The 23488-nt window shown below is 41.8% G+C and overlaps 1 protein-coding gene and 1 pseudogene across 1 annotated transcript in view; both read left to right on the forward strand.

Moving 5' to 3' along the window:
- The first annotated feature begins 2553 nt into the window (after positions 1 to 2553).
- RFWD3 (ring finger and WD repeat domain 3) overlaps positions 2554 to 23488 on the forward strand; it is a 48708-nt gene continuing 27773 nt past the window's right edge. The window contains exons 1-3 of the mRNA XM_035024783.1: positions 2554 to 2707; positions 9133 to 9808; positions 21934 to 22136. Of these exons, the coding sequence (XP_034880674.1) occupies positions 9135 to 9808; positions 21934 to 22136 (877 nt within the window). The 5' untranslated portion in view covers positions 2554 to 2707; positions 9133 to 9134. The remainder of the gene's footprint in view (positions 2708 to 9132; positions 9809 to 21933; positions 22137 to 23488) is intronic.
- On the forward strand, positions 18978 to 19911 carry LOC118023572 (annotated as a pseudogene).

Here is a 23488-nt window from a genome sequence, read left to right on the forward strand (position 1 = left end):
CAGTGCCTTGTAGATATTAGTGGTGGCTGGGGGAGGAGAGGCAGAACCCAGTGTCCTGAAGTCCTTTCCAGTTGCATTATCTGGGCCACTACCATGCCTATCACAGCACTTAACTTACTCTATTTTTTATTATGGTCATTTATGGAATATACACCATTTCTCAAACTTTTCTTTAAGGTAGTTAGGTGTCAGCTCTAATATCAGCACCTCAGAGAGTCCTGGCTTGAATCCCTCAATTGAAACTAGCTTTCCTGAGCACTTCCCACTCATATCCCTCTGTTTTACTGTTTTTATGATACTTACTACTTGAAATTACCTTATTTATTCTTGATTATTGGTTTAGGATCTGCCTCTCCTTAGGAGGATAGAAGGGTTTTTTGTTTTGTTTTTATGGCTTGTGTCTTTATTCTGTTTTTAGGGGTGAAATTCCCACCTTTTTGTTTTGTTTCTACCTCCCTATCTCCAAACATCATTTATGATGCTAATTCTTTTTCTTTTTCTTTTTTTTTGAGAGAGAGCACACATGGAGGGGGTGGAGCAGAGGGAGAGGGTGAGAGAGAATCTTAAGCAGGCTCCATGCCCAGCACAGAGCCCGATGCAGGGGCTCGATCTCACAACCCAGAGATCATGACCTGAGCCGAAATCAAGAGTCGGAAGCCCAACCAACTGAGCCACCTAGGTGCCCCATGGAGGATAGAAGTTCTATTAGGTCAAGGTCTTCTCTTTTTTTTTTTTTTTTTAAGATTTTATTTATTTATTTGTCAGAGAGAGAGAGAGCATAAGCAGGGGAATGGCAGGCAGAGGGAAAGGGAGAAGCAGGCTCCCCGCTGAGCAAGGAACCCCATGTGGGACTCCATCCAAGACCCTGGGATCATGACCTGAGCTGAAGGCAGGCGCTTAACTGACTGAGCCACCCAGGCGTCCCAAGGTCTTCTCTATCTTATATACTATATCCATACCATACAGACCAGAGCCAGGATTGCAGTAGTTGTTGAATACTTGTAGACTGAATGAATGAGTGAATGAATGAATGGTACTCCTAATGGTAGAGGAAAATTAATGACTTCCCCAGAGTCTGAGGATAAGGTTTCCACAAGTATAAAACTTTCTTTGGCATCTTTTGTTTAACCTTGACAATTCTTTCAAATTTTGCATTTTAAATTATACATGCAGGTTTTAATTACTATTATGCAGTATAGAAGAACTCATTAGTCGTGTCTTTTGGTGGAGAAAAAGAAAAAGACATCCATCCAAACAACTTTCTATGAAGTGAGTCTTAGTGCATTTATTTTTCAGTCTTTTTACAAATGAACCAATAGACACATTGATATTCAACTAATCACCCATAAAGGTGGGAATGTCACCCCTAAAATGGAACACAGCCAACACATTTTCCCTCTAGCTATATATAACTTTTGGTAGTTGGAGACAAGACTATAAATTTCTGGCATGTGTCTGTATTCTGTTTCTCTCCTAGCTAGTAAACATGGCCATTAGGTGGATCATGAATGAGTATCAGAATCATTTAGAAACATTCTGGATACTTCTCACCAAGTAGCCTAACTGTTGTCCAGTTTTTTTACCATGTGACATTTTACCTATTTCTATTTAAATTCTTTTCAAAGACTCACTCAGTATTTGATGATGTGCCTATGCATTCATTAACATGGAAAGGAATTCAAGATACATTTTAAAATTAAAACAAGCTATTTAGGTAGATGAAGATTTTAAGCAACGTTAATAATGACTTCTCTGGATAGACACAATTTTTCTTTTTCGCTTCTCTGCATCCTCTAATACTTCTGTATTGAACTTGCAGGATTTATACGAGTACAGACGTTTTTCATTCTATTCCTTAACATACCTGTTTGTTTACAAAAGAAAGTTTCGCTTCTCCGATTAGCCATGCTATATATAGCTCAGTAGCAGGTCCCTTAGATGGCAGGAAAAGAAGAAAAAGTAAAAATGCTAATGCTGACTTTGGTAACAGGTTCAGAGGAGAAAATATTTGATTATCCAAGACTTTCAATTATTTATGCCATCAATTCCCCTGAGAATTGACAGCTGAGTATATAAAATGTTGGCAGTGTGCCGTCTCTGCCTGACGTTTAGATTTTCTAGGTCTTACTCCTAGAAGTGAGATTTTGACTTTCAGTGAGATTCTTTAAAAATGTTTGCTGTCAAGTAATGTGACGACAGAGTAGCAGGCAATTTATTGCAATGGCTTGGGATTAAAGAGACGGTGTAGGCAAGTTGTTTTGCATGAGCTCTTCCACCTCAGCAGAGGATATACAGGAACGCGACTGTCCCAGCCTCAGGCTCCGGAAAGATCCGAGAGATCTTTTTCTTACAACTTTTCTCCCGCCAGGAAGTTCAAATAAAGAGCGGTGAAACGCTGGTTCTGTTTTTCTCCTTGTGGGCTGGGCGCGAGGTGACTGGCGAAGGTCAGTCCCGCCTAGTCAGTTTACGAAATATCAGCCAATGAGAGAGCCGCTTTTTCAGTCAGCGGCGACCTAAAGAAGAAGAAGACAGGGTACTGGCCGCCGTCTAGGACTGCTGCCCAATAGGAGCAGGCCGCGCCCGCAACTCAGGCGGGCCGCTTGAGCTGCTCAGGAAGTGGCTGTTGGCCCGGGTCTGTGCGAGTTTTTCCAAAAAACGGCCGCGACCGCGGCGACTTTGCAAGCCCACGGCGTCCTCCCGGCTCTAGGTAAGGCGGGCGCTTGCGTGTGCGCAGGCCTCGGGCCTCTGGCTCCAGGATAACTTCCCGGGTTTGGTCCCTGGCCGCGGGGCCTGAGGACGCCCCACGAGGGGAGTTGCGAGCGGGCACCGAACCCGGCGGCCTGGGGAGGTTCGGCCGCTCCGGGTTGCCCCAACCGTCGGGCCCGAGGCGCCCGAACCCAAGCTCTTTCGGGCTTGCTCGGGGCAGGCGCCCAAGGTGGGGGCGGGGGGGCGAAGGCCGGAGCGGAGTTCGCCGCGGGCCGCTCTCCTGTTGAGCCAGTCTTCCAACTCTTCCTGTGCGAATATAAATGCTCTCCGCGCTGAGCGCCCGTATCTTGCGTTACTGTCCGGTTCACCGAGGAACCTGACGTTTGTTCTTATCCACTCTGTGACGTAAATACTTCTTTATCCCAGTGTTAGTAGTGAACAAGTTGAACAGAGAGGCTAGGAAACCCGCCTAAGGTGCCGCAGGTAGTACGCGGCAGAGTGGGGATTTGAACCGAGGCTGGCTCGCCTCGGTGCTGCAGCCCCTTATCCGGGTGATTGGCGGCCGTCGTCCCGCCTGGTGCGGACGTTGATCTGATTAACCGAAGTTGGAAAGATGACAAGTGGGAGGCTAGCGTTTGGCACGCCGAGGTCAAGGACAAGGCTGCTCCAGGCTTGGGGTGCCCAGCCAACAGTCTTTTTTTTTTTTAATCTTTTTTTTAAAGGTTTCATTTATTTATCTGAGAGAGAGAATGGGAGACAGAGAGCATGAGGGGGGGGGGTCCGAGGGAGAAGCAGACTCCCTGCTGAGCAGGGAGCCCGATGTGGGACTCGATCCCGGGACTCCAGGATCATGACCCGAGCCGAAGGCAGTCGCTTAACCAACTGAGCCACCCAGGCGCCCCCAGCCAACAGTCTTTTTGGCTCTGATCACTCCTGCCTAGCCCAAGGGCTGGAGGATATTTATTTCTCCGCACTGATCGGGAAGCTCAGCTCTAGACCGCCGCTGTTTCATAGAACTTTCTGCTAGGATGAAAATGTTCTCTCTCTCCTAGATCTGTCTTTATCCGATGCTGTTCTTAGATGTTGGGGGGTGGTTGGTTGGTTGGTTGTTCTGGTTTCTTTTTTTAGGCGTATGGTGGATAGTTCTGTAGGTATTTAAGCATCTGCTGTGTGCTTGTTGCTCTGGAGGATACCGAGATGAGCCGGTTGGATTCGGCCGTCTGCCTTATTGTTCTAATCAGAACAGACCTATGACGGGGAGAAATTTCCTTTCTAATATTTAACCATAATGAAAAGTACAGAGAATGATTAAAAAAAAAAAAAAAAAAGACCTGTGCACTCACCATCTAGATCTAACAATTCTTGAACTTGACCTTTTGCTATAATTGCATCCTTTTTTTTTTTTGAGAAATAAAAGTATATATATAGTTGAAGCCCCACGTGTATCTGAACTCTCTTTCTCCAGAATTTGGTATTTTTCATGCCCACGCTTGTTTCATACTACTGTTGTATATTTGTAAGTCCAGATAGCATGGCTTTTCATGTTTTAAAGCGTCCTAAAAATGGGATTATAGCGGATTCCTTTATAACCTGCCTTTTTTTTTTTTAAGATTTATTTATTTATTTATTTGACAGAGACAGAGATAGCGAGAGCAGGGAACACAAGCCCCGGGAGTGGGAGAGGGAGAGCAGGCTTCCCGCCGAGGAGGGAACCCGATGTGGGACTCTATCCCAGGATTCTGGGATCATGACCTGAGCCGAAGGCAGACGCTTAACGACTGAGCCACCCAGGCGCCCCTGCTTTTTTCTGTTTGATGTAATTTTGAAGAAAATTTACTGTGTTGGGGCTCTTAATGGGAAGAGAGCTTATGGTTCTGTCTTGACCAGAGGTTTTGTTTTACTTTCTTCTCCACTTTCTTGAGTTCTCTTTCTGGTAGTTAAGTTAATCAGATATCCTGGCTTGACATTTTAATTTTATTATTGTCCTTTTTGACTGTCTTTTAGTCTGTTTTCTAGAAGAGTTCCTCAACGTTATCTTCCAATCCTTTTTTTTTTTTTTAAGATTTTATTTATTTGACAGAGCGAGTGAGCACAAGCACGCTCCCACGCACACACACAAGCAGGTGGAGTGGCAGGCAGAGGGAGAAGCAGGCTCCCCACAGAGCAGGGAGCCCGATGTAGGGCTCAGTCCCAGGACCCTGGGATCATGACTGGAGCTGAAGGGAGACGCTTAACGGACTGCCACCCAGGCGCCTCTCTTCCAATCCTTCTATTAAATATTTTATTTTGGCTGTCATTTTTTTTTTTTAAAGATTTTATTTTTATTTATTTGAGAGACAGAGAGCATGAGAGGGAGGAGGGTCAGAGGGAGAAGCAGACTCCCTGCTGAGCAGGGAGCCCGATGCGGGACTCGATCCCAGGACTCCAGGATCATGACCTGAGCCGAAGGCAGTCGCTTAACCAACTGAGCCACCCAGGCGCCCCTTGGCTGTCATTTTAAATTTCCAAGAGCTCTTTCTTGTTTTCTGATTTGTCCTTTTCCCCCCCGGCATTCTTTTCCTATAAGTTTGAGGGAGTTTTTTGTTTTTGTTTTTTACAGTTTTTCTTGCATTGTTTTCCCTTCTTCCCTCCAAGTTTCTTCTGTTTGTCTGCTTTGGTCTCTGTCTCATGTTGGCAGCTTTGCTCAAATGTCAATTGAACCTTGGCTCCTTGTTTTTAAGGAGGGCCCCCTTCTTCCCCCAGAAAGCAGACTGGAAGCTCTGTATGAGTGGCTGAACCTTATCAACCAGTAGGCTTTTACTGTTAAATAGATGGGCAGAGACTCAGCCATTTTGGGGGGGGGATTCACAATAGTCCGTATTTATAGATCTTTTTTCTTGAGGTGGTTTTCTGTAGTGAACAGTCCTCTAATCTCCTGCCTTGGGTAGAGAATGTGTATAAACCAGAATGTTGCGCCCTGGATTTGTGCAGGGAAAAAAGCTGGGGAAGAAGAGTTGGAAGGGTCTCACATGTTCAGTGTGTATACTTGCACTTAACTCCTTATCTTCACTGCTGTGCTGTACCCGTTCTGGTGTTAAGCCTGTGTGGCACAAACTGCCAGTTTTCTACAGCGTACGCGGAGGAGGTGTTTGTTTGCCTGGCTTTTTGTTCACTTGAGACAGGCTTTCAACCAGTCCTCTCTTTCAGCTTCGTCTTTCAACACTGTCCTCTGTGGTCCCCGGTTTCTGCAGTCCCCTCAGTGGGAGTCAGCTTGCTTCTCAGGAGCACACAATCCCCCCTCATTGCAGGCACTTGTGGGTTTGATCTTTTCAGCTCTACTAAGAAGTTACCGATTCCAGTAAAAACTGGCTTAATCTCATACCCTGTTTGCATTTGTCTTGTAACTTATCTTTTCTTAAATGCCTTTGGGCGTTTGTGTCATGTTCATTGGTTTTCAGGAATGACTAGAAAAAGAAAGATAAGTGTGCTTCATTCATCCACCGTGTTTACTGAAATTCCCTTTATTTATTCAGCCCCTTCCATTCTGGCCTCTGGGCCCATCACTTCAGGGAAACTGCTCTTTTCTTCTAGGCTGTGTGTCATCTCCATGTTGTTAAATGTAGTGGTGATCACTCTTCTGTACTAGACTCACTTGACCATTCCATTCTTGAAACGGGCTTCCAAGAGCCCGTTCTCTCCCAGGTTTCCTCCTCCTTCATAGTCTGCTCTGGGTTCTCTTCCTGTTAACTGTTGGCCTTTTATAATGTGTGTCTCAGGTTTGAGTCCTTGGCCCAATATTCTTCTATCTCTGTTCCATAGGTAGTTTGATCTGTCTTGTGATTTTAAGTAACATGTCTGTGCTTAGGGTTCTTAAAGCTGTCTACTACTTTACGTCTCCTGCTACCACTCGCCCAAGCCTCTGACCACTGGTTTACACCCCCACAGGGAGGCTGTGAACTGGTTGGCTTGCTTGCAGTCTTGCTTCCCCTGCAGTCCATTCCTAAGACAGAAGAAACTCCTTACTGAAGCCTTTCGTGTTAGTGTTCTGCCTCCTCAGCCTCATCCCATACTTCCACTCTTCCTTCCTGTGCTCATTGCATCTGCCCTGTTTCTCAGTTGCACCAAACCCATGCTTATCAGGGACCTCTGTACTGATTTCCTTCTGAAACTCTTCCTTGGCTCTTCATATGGCCACCTTCTTTTACTCTTTCACACCTGGGCTCAACTTTCACTCTTTTTGAAAGACTTTATAAAATGGTGCTCCCTGGGGCACCTGGGTGGTTCATTCGGTTAGGCGTCTGCTTTCAGCTCAGGTCATGGTCCCAGCATCCTGGGATCGAGTCCTGCAGTGGGCTCCCTGCTCAGTGGGGAGTCTGCTTCTCGCTCTTTGTGCTCTCTCTCTCTCTCTCAAATAAATAAATATTAAAAATAAGATAAAATATGAGCCATGTATACAAGACTAATTTCCCCAGTGAAGCTGAGTAAACTTTCCCCTAATAGCTGAGGGAAAGATTCTCACATGAATCTTCCAAATATGGGATGTGATAATATTTCTTCATATAATTGATACTGTCAATTAAAGACCATTTCTGTCATGTTAAGCCGTTAACTCAAGCAGCAGATCTCAACAATCTATGAACTATCTTTCAGGACAAAAATTGCATAATATTTAATATCCATGATAAGATGTCAGGATTTTTTTTTTAAATATATATATATATTTTTTTAAAGATTTTATTTATTTGAGAGAGAGAATGAGAGAGAGAGAGAGAGCATGAGAAGGGGGAGGGTCAGAGGGAGAAGCAGACTCCCCGCTGAGCAGGGAGTCCGATGCGGGACTCAGTCCCGGGACTCCAGGATCATGACCTGAGCTGAAGGCAGTCACTTAACCAACTGAGCCACCCAGGCGCCCCGGATTTTTTTTTTTTTTTACCAAGACCAACAAGGCTGCAAATGGCTTTATCCCCCAAGAACCTGACTTTTCCCATTTGATTATTTTTTTCATTCATTGGAGAAATAAATTTATGATAAATTTTGGACCAAATTTTAAAAACCATATCCAAATGACAACATGGGATGTAATGAAACACATTGCAGAGTTGCAACCAAAACTGAGAGAAGGGGTCCACCCACTGGGTTTCCACAGAGAAAGATTCGCCATGGGAGCATCCAAGAGAATTTTGAAAGTTTTCCGTAAGAACTTGCTTTATCATTCCTGTGTCCACGTTTGATCCAAATATTCATAACCGTCTGCTATATCTACCAAACACTTGCTACCATTTCAATGCTCTTCTTTACTTTAAGCTTTCTTGATTTAGCAGAAATAAAAAGTTAATAAATAAACTTTAAAAAAAATAAAATGGTGCTCCTTGACTCCTACTCCCAAGACCAAATAACACAATGTATAATTTCCAAATTTATTTATTTTCCCATTTGCTAGAATGTAAAATCTGTTACAAAGTTTTATCCTCTCATTACCTCTGTGGGGTATCTGACTACTTAACAGGTGCTTAATAAATATTTCTTGAATGGATTAACATCATGGAATTAGAGACAAGAAACAATGAAGGGGACATGCCAGGTCCCTGGTAAATATCTGTGAAATGGGCTAACCAATAGCGTTAGAGATGGGAAACAAAAATACTGGAAAGGACAGAGCAAATAAAGTTTGGTCAGCCTTTTTGGAGAAATTACGTAAATTTCTATTTTGAGTTAGTATTGAGTTAATTTTGCAACTATAAAAACCTTTCTTTGTTTATCCTTAGTACTTGGTGCTGTGAAAGATGAATATTGCCTATGCCAACTAAAATCAAATATAGCATATATTTTGGTAAATATCTGTATTTGGGTCACAAAGAACTGCTAGAGAGGTCTGGGAAATTACTTTCAGTCACAAAAGTTCAGTTCCCTTGGAGATGAACCATGAGAGATGATGGACTCTGAAAAACAAACTGAGGGTTCTAGAGGGGAGGGGGGTGGGAGGATGGGTTAGCCTGGTGATGGGTATTAAAGAGGGCACGTTCTGCATGGAGCACTGGGTGTTATACGCAAACAATGAATCATGGAACACTACGTCAAAAACTAATGATGTATGGTGATTAACATAACATAATAAATAAATTAAAAAGGAGGAGAAAAAGTTCAGTCCCCTTATTTCATAGATCGTTCTGTTATGGAAGATAGTACTATGATCACCTGCCTTCATGTTTTCAAAAGGGAAACTGGAAAACTAGTTATAAGTACTTGTTATGGAGAAAAAAGTTACTGATTACCAAACACTTCTGACTTAAAGAGGAGATTTTAGTTGCTTATTTAAAAAAAAAAAAAGATTCTCAGTTTTGCCAAAAATGACCTTAAACAGAAGTTCTAGAAAACTTAGATATGATTATATCAGCTATACGGCATGTTTTATCTATTTTACTGATATTTTTTACAAATCTTCTCCAGAGATGGCTCAGGAAGCAATGGAATATACTCTTGACGGGCAATTAGAGCATCATGTTGCAGAACAGCCGGTTCCTGCTGAAGTGGTCAGCAGCCAAGGGGGACCACCCCTGCTCCAGCCTCTACCTACTGAAGTGGTCAGCGGCCAAGGAAGACCAACCCTGTTCCAGCCTCTACCTACTGAAGCGGTCAGCGGCCAAGGGGGACTACCCCTGCTCCAGCCTCTACCTCCTGAAGTGGTCAGCGGCCAAGGGGGACCACCCCTGTTCCAGCCTCTACCTACTGAAGTGGTCAGCGGCCAAGGGGGACCACCCCTGCCCCAGCCCGCTCCAGCTGAAGGGACCAGCAGCCAAGTGGGACTGCATGTGCTCCAGCCTGCTTCACAGGTGTCTGTTGACCTGACAGAAGTGGAGCTGTTGGGAGAAGACCGTGTGGAGAACATTAATCCAGGGGCTTCAGAGGAACATAGGCAGCGATCTCGTGTTAACCGCCCCATCCCAGTGTCTTCATTGGATTCAATGAACACCTTCATCAATGGACTGCAGAGACTTCATGGCATGCTGGAATTCCTGAGACCCCCTTCAGACCACAGTGTGGGACCAATGAGATCGAGGAGGAGGAGGGGGTCTGCTTCACACAGGTCAAGAACCGCAGGGTCTCAGAGGACAGACGGTACCAGGTAAAAATTTGTTAAAATCTTGGGATTAGTGCCAGGCTGGGAATTATGAACGCCGGTTATGCCCCCAGTGCTGCCGAGGCTTGACGCAATGACTTTTGGCAAGTCAGATAGTCTTTCTGAACCCCCAGTTCCTCACAAGTCAGATGAAAATAAAAGTGCTTGCCTTATTTACTTCACAGAGTCATTAGGGAATAAGTTACACTGATGTGCTTTGAAAACTAGGTGGTAGTTTGTTGGCAATGGTTTCTATGGGGGCTGGCTCTTCTTTAGATCATTTGCATATCAAAAAAAGATTTCTTTTAACTTAAAACTCCACAATCCAATTACCCAGTATCCATCATTCATTGGCACCCCATGTAATGGTGCAGTAGACTTTGGAAGACAGGCAGGCTGGATTTAGAGAAGCCTTGTGAAAAGTAAAATGTGAATTAATTTAGAGCTTAATCTGACTAAGTGGGGTAACATTCCAGCCCTCCTCACCTGAGAATGTGTTGCAGAGTTGAAAATAATTTTCTTTCATAGTTTTTCATTTGAGCTTGCCTTTTGAAGAGCTTAGCCGTCAAGTCTTGACAGGGTTACTATGAAAAATAACCAATGGCTATGCCTTGCCTGTTTTTTAACTTCCTCCTGCTTTTGAAATACTTGATTTCACATTTGGCCTTCTAAATGTTTTCATAATGTTTAAAGAGATTGAATTCAACATCGTCATTTTATATATGAAGGAAACTTGGACCCTGAGAAAGTGTTTTGTTCGGGGTCTCATAGCTACAACAGGGGACAAGGTTGAGTTGGTATTGGAATCTGGATCTGACTCATTTTCTATCCAAGCAGATAGAGGAAGCTTCGGTCATATCCATTTGTTTTCTTAACATTATGAAAATAATGAGATGATACTAAAAAGTAGCTAGGCCATATGTTGACTGTGTGTTTTTTTTTTTTTTTTTTTTAAAGATTGTATTTATTTATTTGAGAGAGAGAGAATGAGAGAGAGCAAGTACATGAGAGGGGGGAGGGTCAGAGGGAGAAGCAGACTCCCTGCCGAGCAGGGAGCCCGATGCGGGACTCGATCCAGGGACTACAGGATCATGACCTGAGCCGAAGGCAGTCGCTTAACCAACTGAGCCACCCAGGCGCCCTGTTGACTGTGTTTTACAAATGAGGAAGCTGATGGAATAATTTGTGTTCTGACTAGGGTGACTCTGGAATTGGGATTGTGCCTTCTGATCCTGGACTCAGCATCCTTTTCCGTGGATTCTGCTGATTACTGTGGGGTGAAGGGGAGGGTCCTGCTGTTCCTGTGGATCTAGTCTCTAGCCTCGTCATTCCTGGATGTGACCCGTCAGGGATGATGTGCTTAGTTTTGTGTTGACAAGAGTTTCAGATGCATGTTACTATTATTTTAAGGTGTCATTCCCTCTGATTATGAAGGCAGAATAAGATTTCATATGTTTGCGTCGTAGGTGAAGGCAGCTTGTAGTGCAGTTTGGGACCCTTTCAGAGTCTATGGGCTGAGAGTTGCAAGTGATGTCCCCAGGAACTGGCTGACTGCCAAGAGACGTCACAGTATTCCGCAGCCTTGGTTGTTCATATATTCATTCGGGGGAGGGGAGCAGGGGCAGATTTGATTGCTTTTTGGTGGGAGACTCTTGTGTTAACCCAACTCACAGGAGAGTGACACTTAAAAACCAGATGCCAGTTTACAGAGAGAAATAGAAATGCCAGAGAGACCAGAGTCTCTTGCTGGCACAGTCGGCACAATTCTCCCAAAAGAAATTTACACACAGAAGCTAAGCTCTAATCAGAATATTGCTTGACATATGTAAGAACTGTGCTCAGGGACTGTGAAAGGATATCAGTTGAGCTCTTTGACGATTGTGTTTGTTTCTACAAAAGGAATAAACCTAAAGGGCCAGGGATTGTGCAGCTTAGTGGAGAAAACATGGATTCTGGAGGCAAATAAATGTGGTATTAAAACTTTTTTTCCCTAAATACTGTGTTGGAAGCAAATGCCACACTAAATTCACATAAAAATAGCAGCTTTTCTAGGATTGATTGCTTATTATACCGTCTGAATTTCTTAACATGAATTTCTTATTATGGTGTTTGGCATTTACTCACCTGACAGACTATCTCTGGGTCAGGTGTTAAGAGCCTGGGCGAGGGTGAGCAGCTTTTGCCTCAGATTCCACTGAGAAGCCAAAGTTGGGGGAAGCTGAGTAATGAGGTATTTTTCCCAACAGGCTTCTCAGCCAAGGTCACAAACTCCTTTCCTGTTTCTTTGAGGCTGCTTGATTCTGGCTGTCAGCGTCATCACTCATTCATCAAATATTTCTAATACTCCACTATGTGAGAGACTGAACTTTGCCTTGGAGTTACATTGTGAACAGGACAGATCAGGTTACCTGTTCTCATGGAGCTTATGGAATCTAGGACTACAGAGGGTAAGCAAGGGAGAAGAACTTATACTGTTATTTAATTCAGAGATGGTAAGTGCAGGGAAAGAGGAGGATTTCTTGGGTTTCAAGATTGTACTCCCAGAGAAACCATAGCACTGCTTCCTGATGACGTAGCTCCCCTTTCCTTTGTCCTCAATGAGACCTTGGAAATGCCTTTTGCTATATTAAAGCAATGTTAATGAGTGGGTTTTTTTTTTTTTTTTGATCGCTTATTTTCTTACCAGTTTCTTTCTTTCTTTTTTTTTTTTTTTTAAAGATTTTATTTATTTATTTGACAGAGCGAGAGAGGGAACACAAGCAGGGGGAGTGGGAGAAGGAGAAGCAGGCTTCCTGCAGAGCAGGGAGCCCGATGCGGGGCTCGATCCCAGGACCCCAGGGATCATGACCTGAGCTGAAGGCAGACACTTAACGACTGAGCCACCCAGGCGCCCCAATTTCTTACCAGTTTCTATGCAGAATTCTCAGTATGCATGTCAGTAACCTATTAGCCTAACTTTAGTGTGGATTTCATTTGGTTAAAATGATCTTAGGAGATACCATTCTTATGTGCTTATTCTCATGGTGGCTGTAGCTGCTGTTAGCACACAATTGCCAAAATTAGTTGGTAAACTTGCTTATTAGCATTTTTAAAAAAGAAAACCTGAGTAACATCAAAAATGGCAGAGTAAGGACCTCCAAAACACTGGCAAAATTTATCAGAATCAATTTTCAGGACTGGAAAATAAGCAGATGCTTAAAGCAATTCAGGGAATGAGTATTAAAAAAAAACAACAAAACAGCTGAATATCAGAACAATAAGCTTCTGGCATTCCCTGTTCCATATCCCTCTTCAGCTCGATGGTAGTGGTGCAAACCAAGTGCCTGCAAGGACAGTGAAAACCAGCAGCCTGACAGCCACTAGAGGGAATAGATTGGGATTGGAGCTCCTTCAAAGCTTCATTCCCAGAGAATTCTCTTTTTTTGTCCTGTTTGGTGGTTTCCTGGAAGATCCCACTCGCAGGGCTATTTCTGACTTACCACTATGCCCACTCTAAAAAGCTGAAAGCCTTTTCCCCAGAGGCTGCCTGAGGAGGTGCATACCATGGGGGCAAACTAAACTAAAAAACTTAAAAGGAAAAGCTGAGGAATGAGATCTTCATAGGGGTTTTGAAAAGCTCTGACATATTCTTGGAAATCTAGAAGGCCACAGATATGACATGCCTAGGGCTGTGTACGACTGTGCTCATGTCCAGGAAGACCTAAGAAGGCACTAATTTTTCAATTCTGGCTGACCTTGAGTCTCTGCACAATCAAGAAGCATTGTCACTTGCCTGGCTGATTCCTGAACGTGTGTCCCAACATAAACACACAGTCACATACTCAGCAAAGACTAGGAGACTTACTCGTCCTGGGTGTTTAAGCATATCTGTGTCCAGGCATGAACTAACACCTAAGCTAACCACATAGACTTAATGGCCACATGCAACAAAGAATGCAAATCTTACAGAATCACTTCAGAAAAGTCACTAAACAAAAAGTAACAAGTATAAGAAATAGCAATAACAACAAACCCTGAAAAGGGGAACAATCTGATTTCCAGAGTTACTACATTATAGTATTTGAAATGTCCAGTTTTCAAGAAGAAATTACAAGACATGGAAAGAAAGTATGGCCCACACATAGGAAAAAAAGAAAAAAAAAATACGTAAAGAAGCCAAGATGTTGGACTTACCAGACAGACTTCTTTTTTTTTTTTTTTAAGATTTTATTTATTTGAGAGAGAGAATGAGAGAGAGAGAGCATGAGGGGGGGAGGGTCAGAGCTCAGAGAAGCAGACTCCCCGCCGAGCAGGGAGCCTGATGTGGGACTCGATCCGGGACTCCAGGATCATGACCTGAGCCGAAGGCAGTCGCTTAACCAACTGAGCCTCCCAGGTGCCCCAGACAGACTTTAAATGTGCTTTTTAAATATATTCAGAGAACTAAAGCAAAGTATAAAACAGTGTGTCACCATATAGACAATTTCAATAAAGAGATTGAAGTTATAAAAATATACAAAATAGAAATGGTGGAGTTGACAAGTACAATAAATTTAAAAAATCACTAGAGGGCTCAGCAAGTTTGAACGGATAAAAGAAAGAATTGACTTTGAAGAGTCAAGAAACAAAATTGAAGATAGGTGAATTGAGGTTATCTGGCCTAGATAACAAGGGGGAAAATGAAGAATAATTAACATAGCCTCAGAGACCTGTAGAACATCATCAAGTATATGCCAACATATGCATAATGGAAGTCCTTGTAGGGGAGGAGAGAGAAAGGGACAGAAAGAATATTTGAAGAAATGACAAAAAATTGCCAAATTTGATGAAAAACATTAATCTACTAGAAGCTTAACAAACTCTAAACAGAATAAATTTCAAAGAGATCCACACCTACATAGATCACAATCAAACTGTTAGCGCCAAAGAAAAAGAGAGAATCTTGAAATCAGCAATAAAGAAGTGACTGACTCATCAGGTACAAAGGATATTCAATAAAGTTGACAGCTGATATATCATCACAAACAATGGAGGTCAGAATGCAGTTGAATGACCTGGTCAGAGGTTTGGTTGGGTATTTTTTAGAGAGAGTGCACGTGCAAACAGGGATGGGGAGGGGCAGAGGGAGAGAGAGAATCTTAAGTAGGCTCCACGCCCAACATGGAGCCAGATGCAGGGCTTGAGATCATGACCTTAGCCAAAATCAAGAGTCAGATGCTTAACTGACTGAGCCACCGAGGCACTCCTGACCTGTTCAGAGTATTAAAAGAAAAAAAACTCAACTAAGAATTCCATGTCAAGCAGAACTATCCCTCAGAAATGAAGGAACAATGAGGCATTCTAGGATTTAAAAAAACAAAACAAAACAAACAGAAAGCCTGTCCTACAAGAATTACTAAAGAGAGTCCTTCAGGCTGAAATTAAAGAATCCCCCCCCCAAAAAAAAACCCACCAGACATAAATAAATTGAATCCACAAGGAGGAGTAAAGAGCACTAGCAAAGATAACTACATAGGTAAATACAATAGACAATACACATGTATTTCTATTTATAATTCTTTTTTTCTTTCAATTTAGAACAAACAGCATAAAGAAATGACTATAAATCTGTGTTGATGGACATAAAATCATCAAAAGTGGGGAGTGAATAGAATTATAACTCTAAATGAGGTAAAAGAAATGAGAAAATTAAAATGGTGCACTTGAAAATAATTCAAAAGAAGGCAGTAATGGAGAAATAAACATTTTTTTAAAGATTTTATTCATTTGAGACACAGAGATAGAGAGAGAGAGCATGAGCAAGGGGGGAGGCAGAGGGAGAGGGGGAAGCAGGCCCCCTGCTGAGCCAGGAGCCCGACACAGGGCTCGATCCCAGGACCCCAGAATCATGACCTGAGCTGAAGGCAGACAGACGCTTAACCATCTGAGCCACCCAGGTGCCCTAAAGATTTTTTTTTTTTTTTAAGTAATCTCTACACCCAATCTGAGGCTCCAGTGCATAACCCCAAGATCGTAGTCACATGCTCCACTGACTGAGCCAGGCTGAGCCCTAAACATTTCTCTTATGAGCATTTGGAATAGATATTCCTATATGAACAAAAAAAGACACAGGATTATAGAAAATAGAAAAATGGGGCACCTGGGTGGCTCAGTTGGTTAAGCAACTGCCTTCGGCTCAGGTCATGATCCTGGAGTCCTGGGATCGAGTCCCGCATCGGGCTCCCTGCTCGGCGGGGAGTCTGCTTCTCCCTCTGACCCTCCCCCTCTCATGCTCTCTCTCTCTCTCATTCTCTCTTTCAAATAAATAAATAAAATCTTTAAAAAAAAAAAAAGGAAAATAGAAAAATGGTAGATAAAAATCCTGCTTTAAATTAAATGCAAATGGTTTAAACACTCTAGTCAAAAGGCATAGATCAGCAGCACAGATTTTTTTTAAAAATCCAACTATATACTGTCTGCAAGATACACAGTTTGGATTGAAAGGCATTAATAGGTTGAAAATACAAGGATGGAATAAAATATGCCATGCAAACAGTAACCACAAGAGAGCAGGAGTTGCTATACTAATATCAGACAAAATAGACTTTGAGACAAAAATTGTTATAAGAGTCAAAGAAGGACATTTTATAATGATAAAGAACATGGATTAACCCTTTTATCATTATATCCAGAAGATATAATAATTATAAACCTGTGAATATCTGCAGCAGTGCCCCCAAATACATGAAGCAAAAACTGTCATAATTGATGGGAGAAATAGACAATTCACCAGTAATAGTAAGAGGTATCAGTACCCCATTTTCAACAATGAGGATAACTAGACAGAAGGTCAACCAGGAACCAGAAAGCTTGAAAAACACTTTAAATCTACTGGACCTAATAAACATCTGTAGGACATTCCACTCGACAGCAGAACATACCTATTTCTCAAGTGCACATGGAATATTTTCCAGGACAGATCATATGTTAGGGCTAACATATGGGTATAAAACAAGACTCAATAAAGTTAAAGTATTGAAATCATACAAAGTATGTCTGACCATAAGTAACAGAAAGAATTTGGAGAAATTCACAAGTATGTAGAAATTATATTAACTCTTAAATAACCAATAGATCGAAGAAGAAATCCCAAGAAAAATTAGAAAAAAACTTTGAGATTAATGAAAAGGAACACATACCAGAACTTATAGGATGCAGCTAAAGCAGTGCTTAAAGGGAAATTTATAGTTGTTAGACGCCCACACTAAAAAAGAAAGTAGGGGCACCTGGCTGTCTCAGTCGGTAGAGCATCTGATTCTTGATCTCGGAGTCATGAGGTCAAGGCCCACACTGGGTGTAGAGATCACATAAATAAATAAAACTTTTAGGGTAAATACCCAGTAGTGCAATTGCTGGGTCATAGGGTAGCTCTATTTTTAACTTTTTGAGGAACCTCCACACTGTTTTCCAAAATGTCTGTACCAACTTGCATTCCCACCAACAGTATAAGACGGTTCCCCTTTCTCCACGTCTCCAACATTTGTTGTTTCTTGTATTGTCAATTTTTGCCATTCTAACTGGTGTAAGGTGGTATATCAGTGTGGTTTTGATTTGAATTTCCCTGATGGCTAATGATGTTGAACATTTTTTCATGTGTCTGTTAGCCATTTGTATGTCTCCTACCCAAAAGACCACAGATGTAGTGAAAAGAAAGGCCATATGCACCCCAGTGTTCATAGCAGCAATGTTGACAACAGCCAAACTGTGGAAGGAGCTGAGATGCCCTTCAACAGATGAATGGATAAAGAAGATGTGGTCCATATATACAATGGAATATTATTCAGCCATCAGAAAGGATGAATACCCAACATTTGCATCAACATGGATGGAACTGGAGGAGATTATGCTGAGTGAAATAAGTCAAACAGAGAAAGACAGTTGTCATATGGTTTCACTTATTTGTGGAACATAGGCAATAGCATGGCGGACATTAGGAGAAGGAAGGAGAAAATGAAGGGGGGAAATCAGAGGGGGAGACAAACCATGACAGACTGTGGACTCTGGGAATCAAACTAAGGGTTTTAGAGGGGGGTGGGGGATGGATGAGCACAGTGATGGGTATTAAGGAGGGCACGAATTGCATGGAGCACTGGGTGTTAACATGCAAACAATGAATCATGGAACACTACATCAAAAACTAATGATGTACTGTATGGTGACTAACATAACATAATAAAAAAATTATAATAATTTAAAAATCTTTTAAAAAGAAGAAGGTACTCAAATCAATAACCTAGCGTAAGGAACTAGAAAAAGAAAGGAAAAAAATCCAAAATTCAAAGCAAGTGGAAGGAAAGAAAGAATGACCATTAGAGCAGAAGTAAATGAAATAGAACCTAGAAAAGCAAGAGAGAAAACCAACTAATCCAGAAGTTGGTTTTTCTGAAAAATCAACAAAATTGAAAAATTGCTAAGTAGACTGACCAAGATACAGAGAGAAGACTCGAAGTAATAAAATCCGGAATGAAAGAACATTACTATCAGTCTTACAGAAGAAAGCAATATTATAAGGAAATACTGTGAACAGCTTTATACAAGAAATTAGATAACGTAGGTGAAATTGACAAATTTCTTTTTTTTTTTTTTTAAGATTTATTTGAGAGAGAGGGGGCACAAGCTGGGGGAGAAGGAGGCTGTCTGCTAAGTGGGGAGCGCAATGTGGGTCTTGATCATGACCTGAGCTGAAGGCAGACGCTCACCTGATTGAGCCACCCAGGCGCCCCTAAATTGACAAATTTCTAAGAAGACGTTACCAGTATTCTTTCAAGAAGAGAACGAAAATCCAGATAGATGATTAACAAATACAGAGATTGAATTAGTAAAAGAACAAAAGCAAACTTCTCACACAGAAGAGCCCAGAACTAGATGGCTTCCCTGGTGAATTCTACCAAATGTTTAAAGATGAAATAAATAGGGGACGCCTGGGTGGCTCAATTGGTTAAGTGTCTGCCTTTGGCTCAATTCATGATCCCAGGGTTCTAGGGTTGAGGGTCCTGGGATTGAGTCCCACATCAGGCTCCTTGCACAGTGGGGGAGCCTGCTTCTCCCTCTACCACTGCTCTCCCTGCTTGTACTCTCTTTCTCTGACAAATAAATAAAATCTTAAAAAAAAAAAAAAAAAGATGAAATAGGCAGTGGATAAGGAAACCCAGATGGCTTCGGTACTTTCCTTTTTTCAGGCAGCCAGAAAGATGGTGGACATTCAGACTGAGCATGCCTGCCAAAAGCAGCCAACCATCTTTCAAAATAAGAAGAGGGTTCTGCGTCAAGAAACTGGCAAGGGGAAGCTCCCGCAATACTACAAAAACATTGGTCAGGGCTTTAAGACACCCAAGGAAGCATTGAGGGCACCTATATTGATAAATGCCCCTTTACTGGTAATGTCTCCATCCAAGGGTGGATTCTGTCTGGTGTGGTGACCAAGATGAAGATTCAGAGGACCATTGTCATCTGCCACAACTACCTCCACTACATCTGAAAGTACACCACTTTGAGAACTCCACAAGAACACGTCTGTGCACCTGTCCCCCTGCTTCAGGGATATCGAGATCAGCGACATTGTCACAGTGGGGGAGTGCCGGCCATTGAACAAGACTGTGTACTTCAACATGCCCAAAGTCACGAAGGCCACTGGTACCAAAAAGCAATTCCAGAAGTTCTGAGACTAGACATCTGCACACATGCCTGAAGAAAATAAAGTTATTTTCCCAGTCAAAAAAAAAAAAAAAAGATAAAATAAGTAACACTAGTACTTCATAAACTTTTACAAAAAATGGAAGCAGGGGGAATACTTCCTGATTCTGTAAGGCCAGTATTACTCTGATACCTAAACCATATAAAGACATCACAAGAAAACTATAGGCCAGTATCATCTATGAATATAGATAAAAGAATTCTCAACAAAGTACTAGCAAACTGAATCCAACAACATATGAGAAGGATTATACACTATAACCAAATAGGATTTGTTCTAGGAAAGCAAGGCCGATTTCAATATATAAAAAACAGTCAATGAGATATACCATATTAATACAATAAAAGGGAAAAAACATGAACATCTCAGTAGATAGAGAAGGAGCGTTTGAGGGGCACCTGGGTGGCTCAGTCGGTTAAGCGTCTGCTTTCAACTCAGGTCTTGATGTCCGGGTCCTGGGATCGAGCCCCGAATCGGGCTCCCTGCTCAGTGGGGAGTCTCCTTCTCTTTCCCTCCGCCCCTCCCCACTACTCGTTCTCTCTCTCTCTCTAATAAATAAATAAATAAAAATCTTTAAAAAAAAAAAAAAGCAGCATTTGACAAAACCCTTTCATGATAAAAAACACTCAACAAACTAGGACTGGAACTTCCTCAACCTGATAAAGACCATCAATGCAAAACCCTCGACTAACATGCTAAATGAGCAAAGACTGAAAGTTTTACCCCTAAGATCAAGAACAAGACAAAGATGTCTGTTTTTGCCAGTTTTGTTCACCACTGTACTAAGGTTCTAGCCAGAGCAATTAGGCCTCCCCCAAAAAAGGGGGGTAATTCCAGTTAGGATGAAATAAAACTATAGCTGTTTAGAGATGACATGGTCCTTGTATATATCATGAAGTTCTGAAAGGGGTCAGACCCAAAAGACTGTGCTATATGATTGCATTCATATGAAATGTCCAGAATAGTCCATAGAGACTGAAAGTAAAATAGTGGTTGCTAGAGGTTGGGGAAAGGGGAAAAGAAGGAAAGACTGCCTATATGGGTATGGGTTTCCTTTTACGTGTGGTAAAAATGTTTTGGAATAATACAGTGGTGATGGTTGCATAACCGTGGTTATGCTAAAAACCACTAAATTGTACACTTAAATTGTGAATCAAAATGGATTCACGGGGCGCCTGGGTGGCTCAGTTGGTTAAGCAACTGCCTTCAGCTCAGGTCATGATCCTGGAGTCCCGGGATCGAGTCCCACATCAGGCTCCCTGCTCAGCAGGGAGTCTGCTTCTCCCTCTGACCCTCCCCTCTCTCATCCTCTGTCTCTCAAATAAATAAATAAATAAAATCTTTAAAAAAAAAAAAAAAGATTCACAATTGCTACTTCTCATTTCAATTTATTCACATTTCTCTCTCTCTCTTTTTTTTTTTTTTTACAAAGGTGAATCTTCTGTTGAATTGGATACCAAATAACATTTATTTTGTTTTGTCATCATTTGTTGTTGTTGTTGTTCTATCATTTTTTAATAGAAAGCCCTGGTTTGCCGTAAATTGCAGCCAAACTATGAGAAATCAAATTTTTTTCTGTATGAGCAGTCTCCAACGATGTTTCTGGGGAATCATATATCTTAATGTTATAAAGACAGTTATTAAAACTTAAAAGTAGGTCACCTTTCAGTAATACTTTGTAATTAGTAGCTAGGTAGTATGTTCTAAAGTACAGAACACCTTTTTGGTTTTTAATATTGAAGGTCATTCTGTGCAGGAAGTAGGGTGTGGTTTGTTAGCTTGGATGTGAGGGTAACTGCAAACTGTCGTGGGTGTGGTTAAAACTCCGCCAGCCTGAAGAGATGGAAGTGTTACTAAATCTGCTACTGGCTCTTCTCATCCTGAGTTATTTTTTGATATCATGCTATGTTTTTAACCTTAACGTGACATTATTTAAACTTAAAAAGAAAAATAATGTTTTAAAGCAAGAGGTAAAGCAATGGTGACTGAAGCCAGACTTCATTTTTACCCTGAAAGACTGTGGTGTGTGTTGTTGGCAGCAGCAGAATCCTGTGAGGCTGTATTTGGTCAACAGAGCCGTTTTTCTTCTTGTCCACTCTCTTTCAGCCCTCTAATACCAATAGACAGATTGCTGCATTGTGTCCTTTAGAAGATACTGACACATGGCGAAAAGCCAGTAAAGTAGAATTTGCTTTTAGCTAGAGTCAACCTCCAGTGTGGCGAATGTAATAATTGAGTGGAAAAGAGAATATCCAGGCCAGCCAACATCTGCCTAAAACTGCTGTTTCTGCTTCAGTGTTCAAAGTTAGCATTTAACGGCCTGGAGATGGGTTGAAATGACTAGGATTTACCTTCCGATCACTGTGCATTTTTCTTGTGATGATGGTCCATTGTACTGTAATGTTCTGTATATACATAGGTCGAGAGCACCGTTGGATGCTTACTTTCAAGTGAGCCGGACCCAGCCTCATTTGTCAAGCACCTCTCACAGTTCGGAGACCAGGAATCCTGTCTCTGAAGACTTGCAGGTCTCAAGTAGTTCCAGTTCTGACAGTGATAGCTCTACAGAGCCCGAAGAAGTTGTTGTCCAGGCGGAGGAAACCAGAGCTGTTGTTTTAGAAGGTGAGTATTTTGTTCAGTTTTGGATTCGCAAGGCTAACACCCAGGAAGCTTAGCTCCCAGGACTTGTGTTTTGACACTTTACCTTTTCCCCAGATGTCATCAATTCCTGCTTCATATAGTACAGAGCTTTCACTGGCCATAAGCCTGTGTAGAGGGTTTGATCTAACTTGAAGTGTAATGTGATTTGTGACCCAGTAAGTTGGTCACTTTGTCGTAGCATTTTATATCCTCTTTCATTTTCTTTGACATCCGAGAAGGAAGTAGCTTCTTTATTTAAAAGAAGAGCTTTGTAAATTCGGTACCCTGTCTAGTCTGCCACTCTTGAAGTCCTAGTATAATGTTACGCATTGTGCAAATAGAACTTTGTTTAGCAGTAGTGGGCAGAGACCCCTTGGGCATATGTCCTGCTTACTTTCTGATACCCCAGATTGTGCTGTTTTCCCACTTAAAGGAACGAGGGCTTCTTGGAGAAATGATTTTCCAAGTCTGGGATAGAAGATACACAAGCTGAGCCTAGGGCATTTAATTGTGCTAGGAAGCAAGGAAGCCATCTCTCATGGAGTCATCATGTCTGTAGGCATGGGAGCAACCTTAAAAGGGCTCCTCGTGGCTTAAGATGGGACATTTTAAACATCAAAATGAATAATGAATGTATTTTTGGATTATGGATTGAAATGTAGATTAAAATACATCAAATCTATTAAAAATATAAATTCCTAATTATGTACTTTTTAAAACCTCATTTATCAGCATCCTAAGTTATTAGAGCCCTGACTTATTACTCTGAAAACTGGTAAATTAAAGGATTAAGCATTGGGCGCCTGGGTGCCTCAGATGGTTAAGTGTCTGCCTTCGGCTCAGGTCATGATCTTAGGGTCCTGGGATCGAGTTCCGCATCGGGCTTCCTGCTCCTTGGGAGCCTGCTTCTCCCTCTGCCTCTCTCTCTCTCTGTCTCTCATGAATAAATAAATAAAATCTTAAAAAAAATAAATAAAGGATTAAGCATTTATCCTGTTTTTCCTCTGTGAACTTTATTCAGGAAAACCAAATAGTTGATGAAGGAGGTTTGCTTTTGTTAAGACTTTTTTTTTTTTCTTTAGAGTAGTTTAAGGTTCACAACAAAATTGAGAAGGCTCAGAGATTTCCCACGTGCATGTCTCCACACATGCATTGCCTCCTCATTATCAGCAACTCACCAGAATGGTGATTTGTTACACAGCATAATCACTCGAAGTCCATAGTTTACCTTAGGGTTCACCTTTGGGTTATACATGTTACAGATTTGGACAAATGTATAATGACATATCCATCATTATATAGAAATTTTCAGTGCCCTAAAAATTCTCTTTGCT

The sequence above is a fragment of the Mirounga leonina genome, unplaced genomic scaffold (assembly GCF_011800145.1).
Source record: "Mirounga leonina isolate KUSES-001 unplaced genomic scaffold, KU_Mleo_1.0 Mir_180, whole genome shotgun sequence".
Classification (NCBI taxonomy): Eukaryota; Metazoa; Chordata; class Mammalia; order Carnivora; family Phocidae; genus Mirounga; species Mirounga leonina.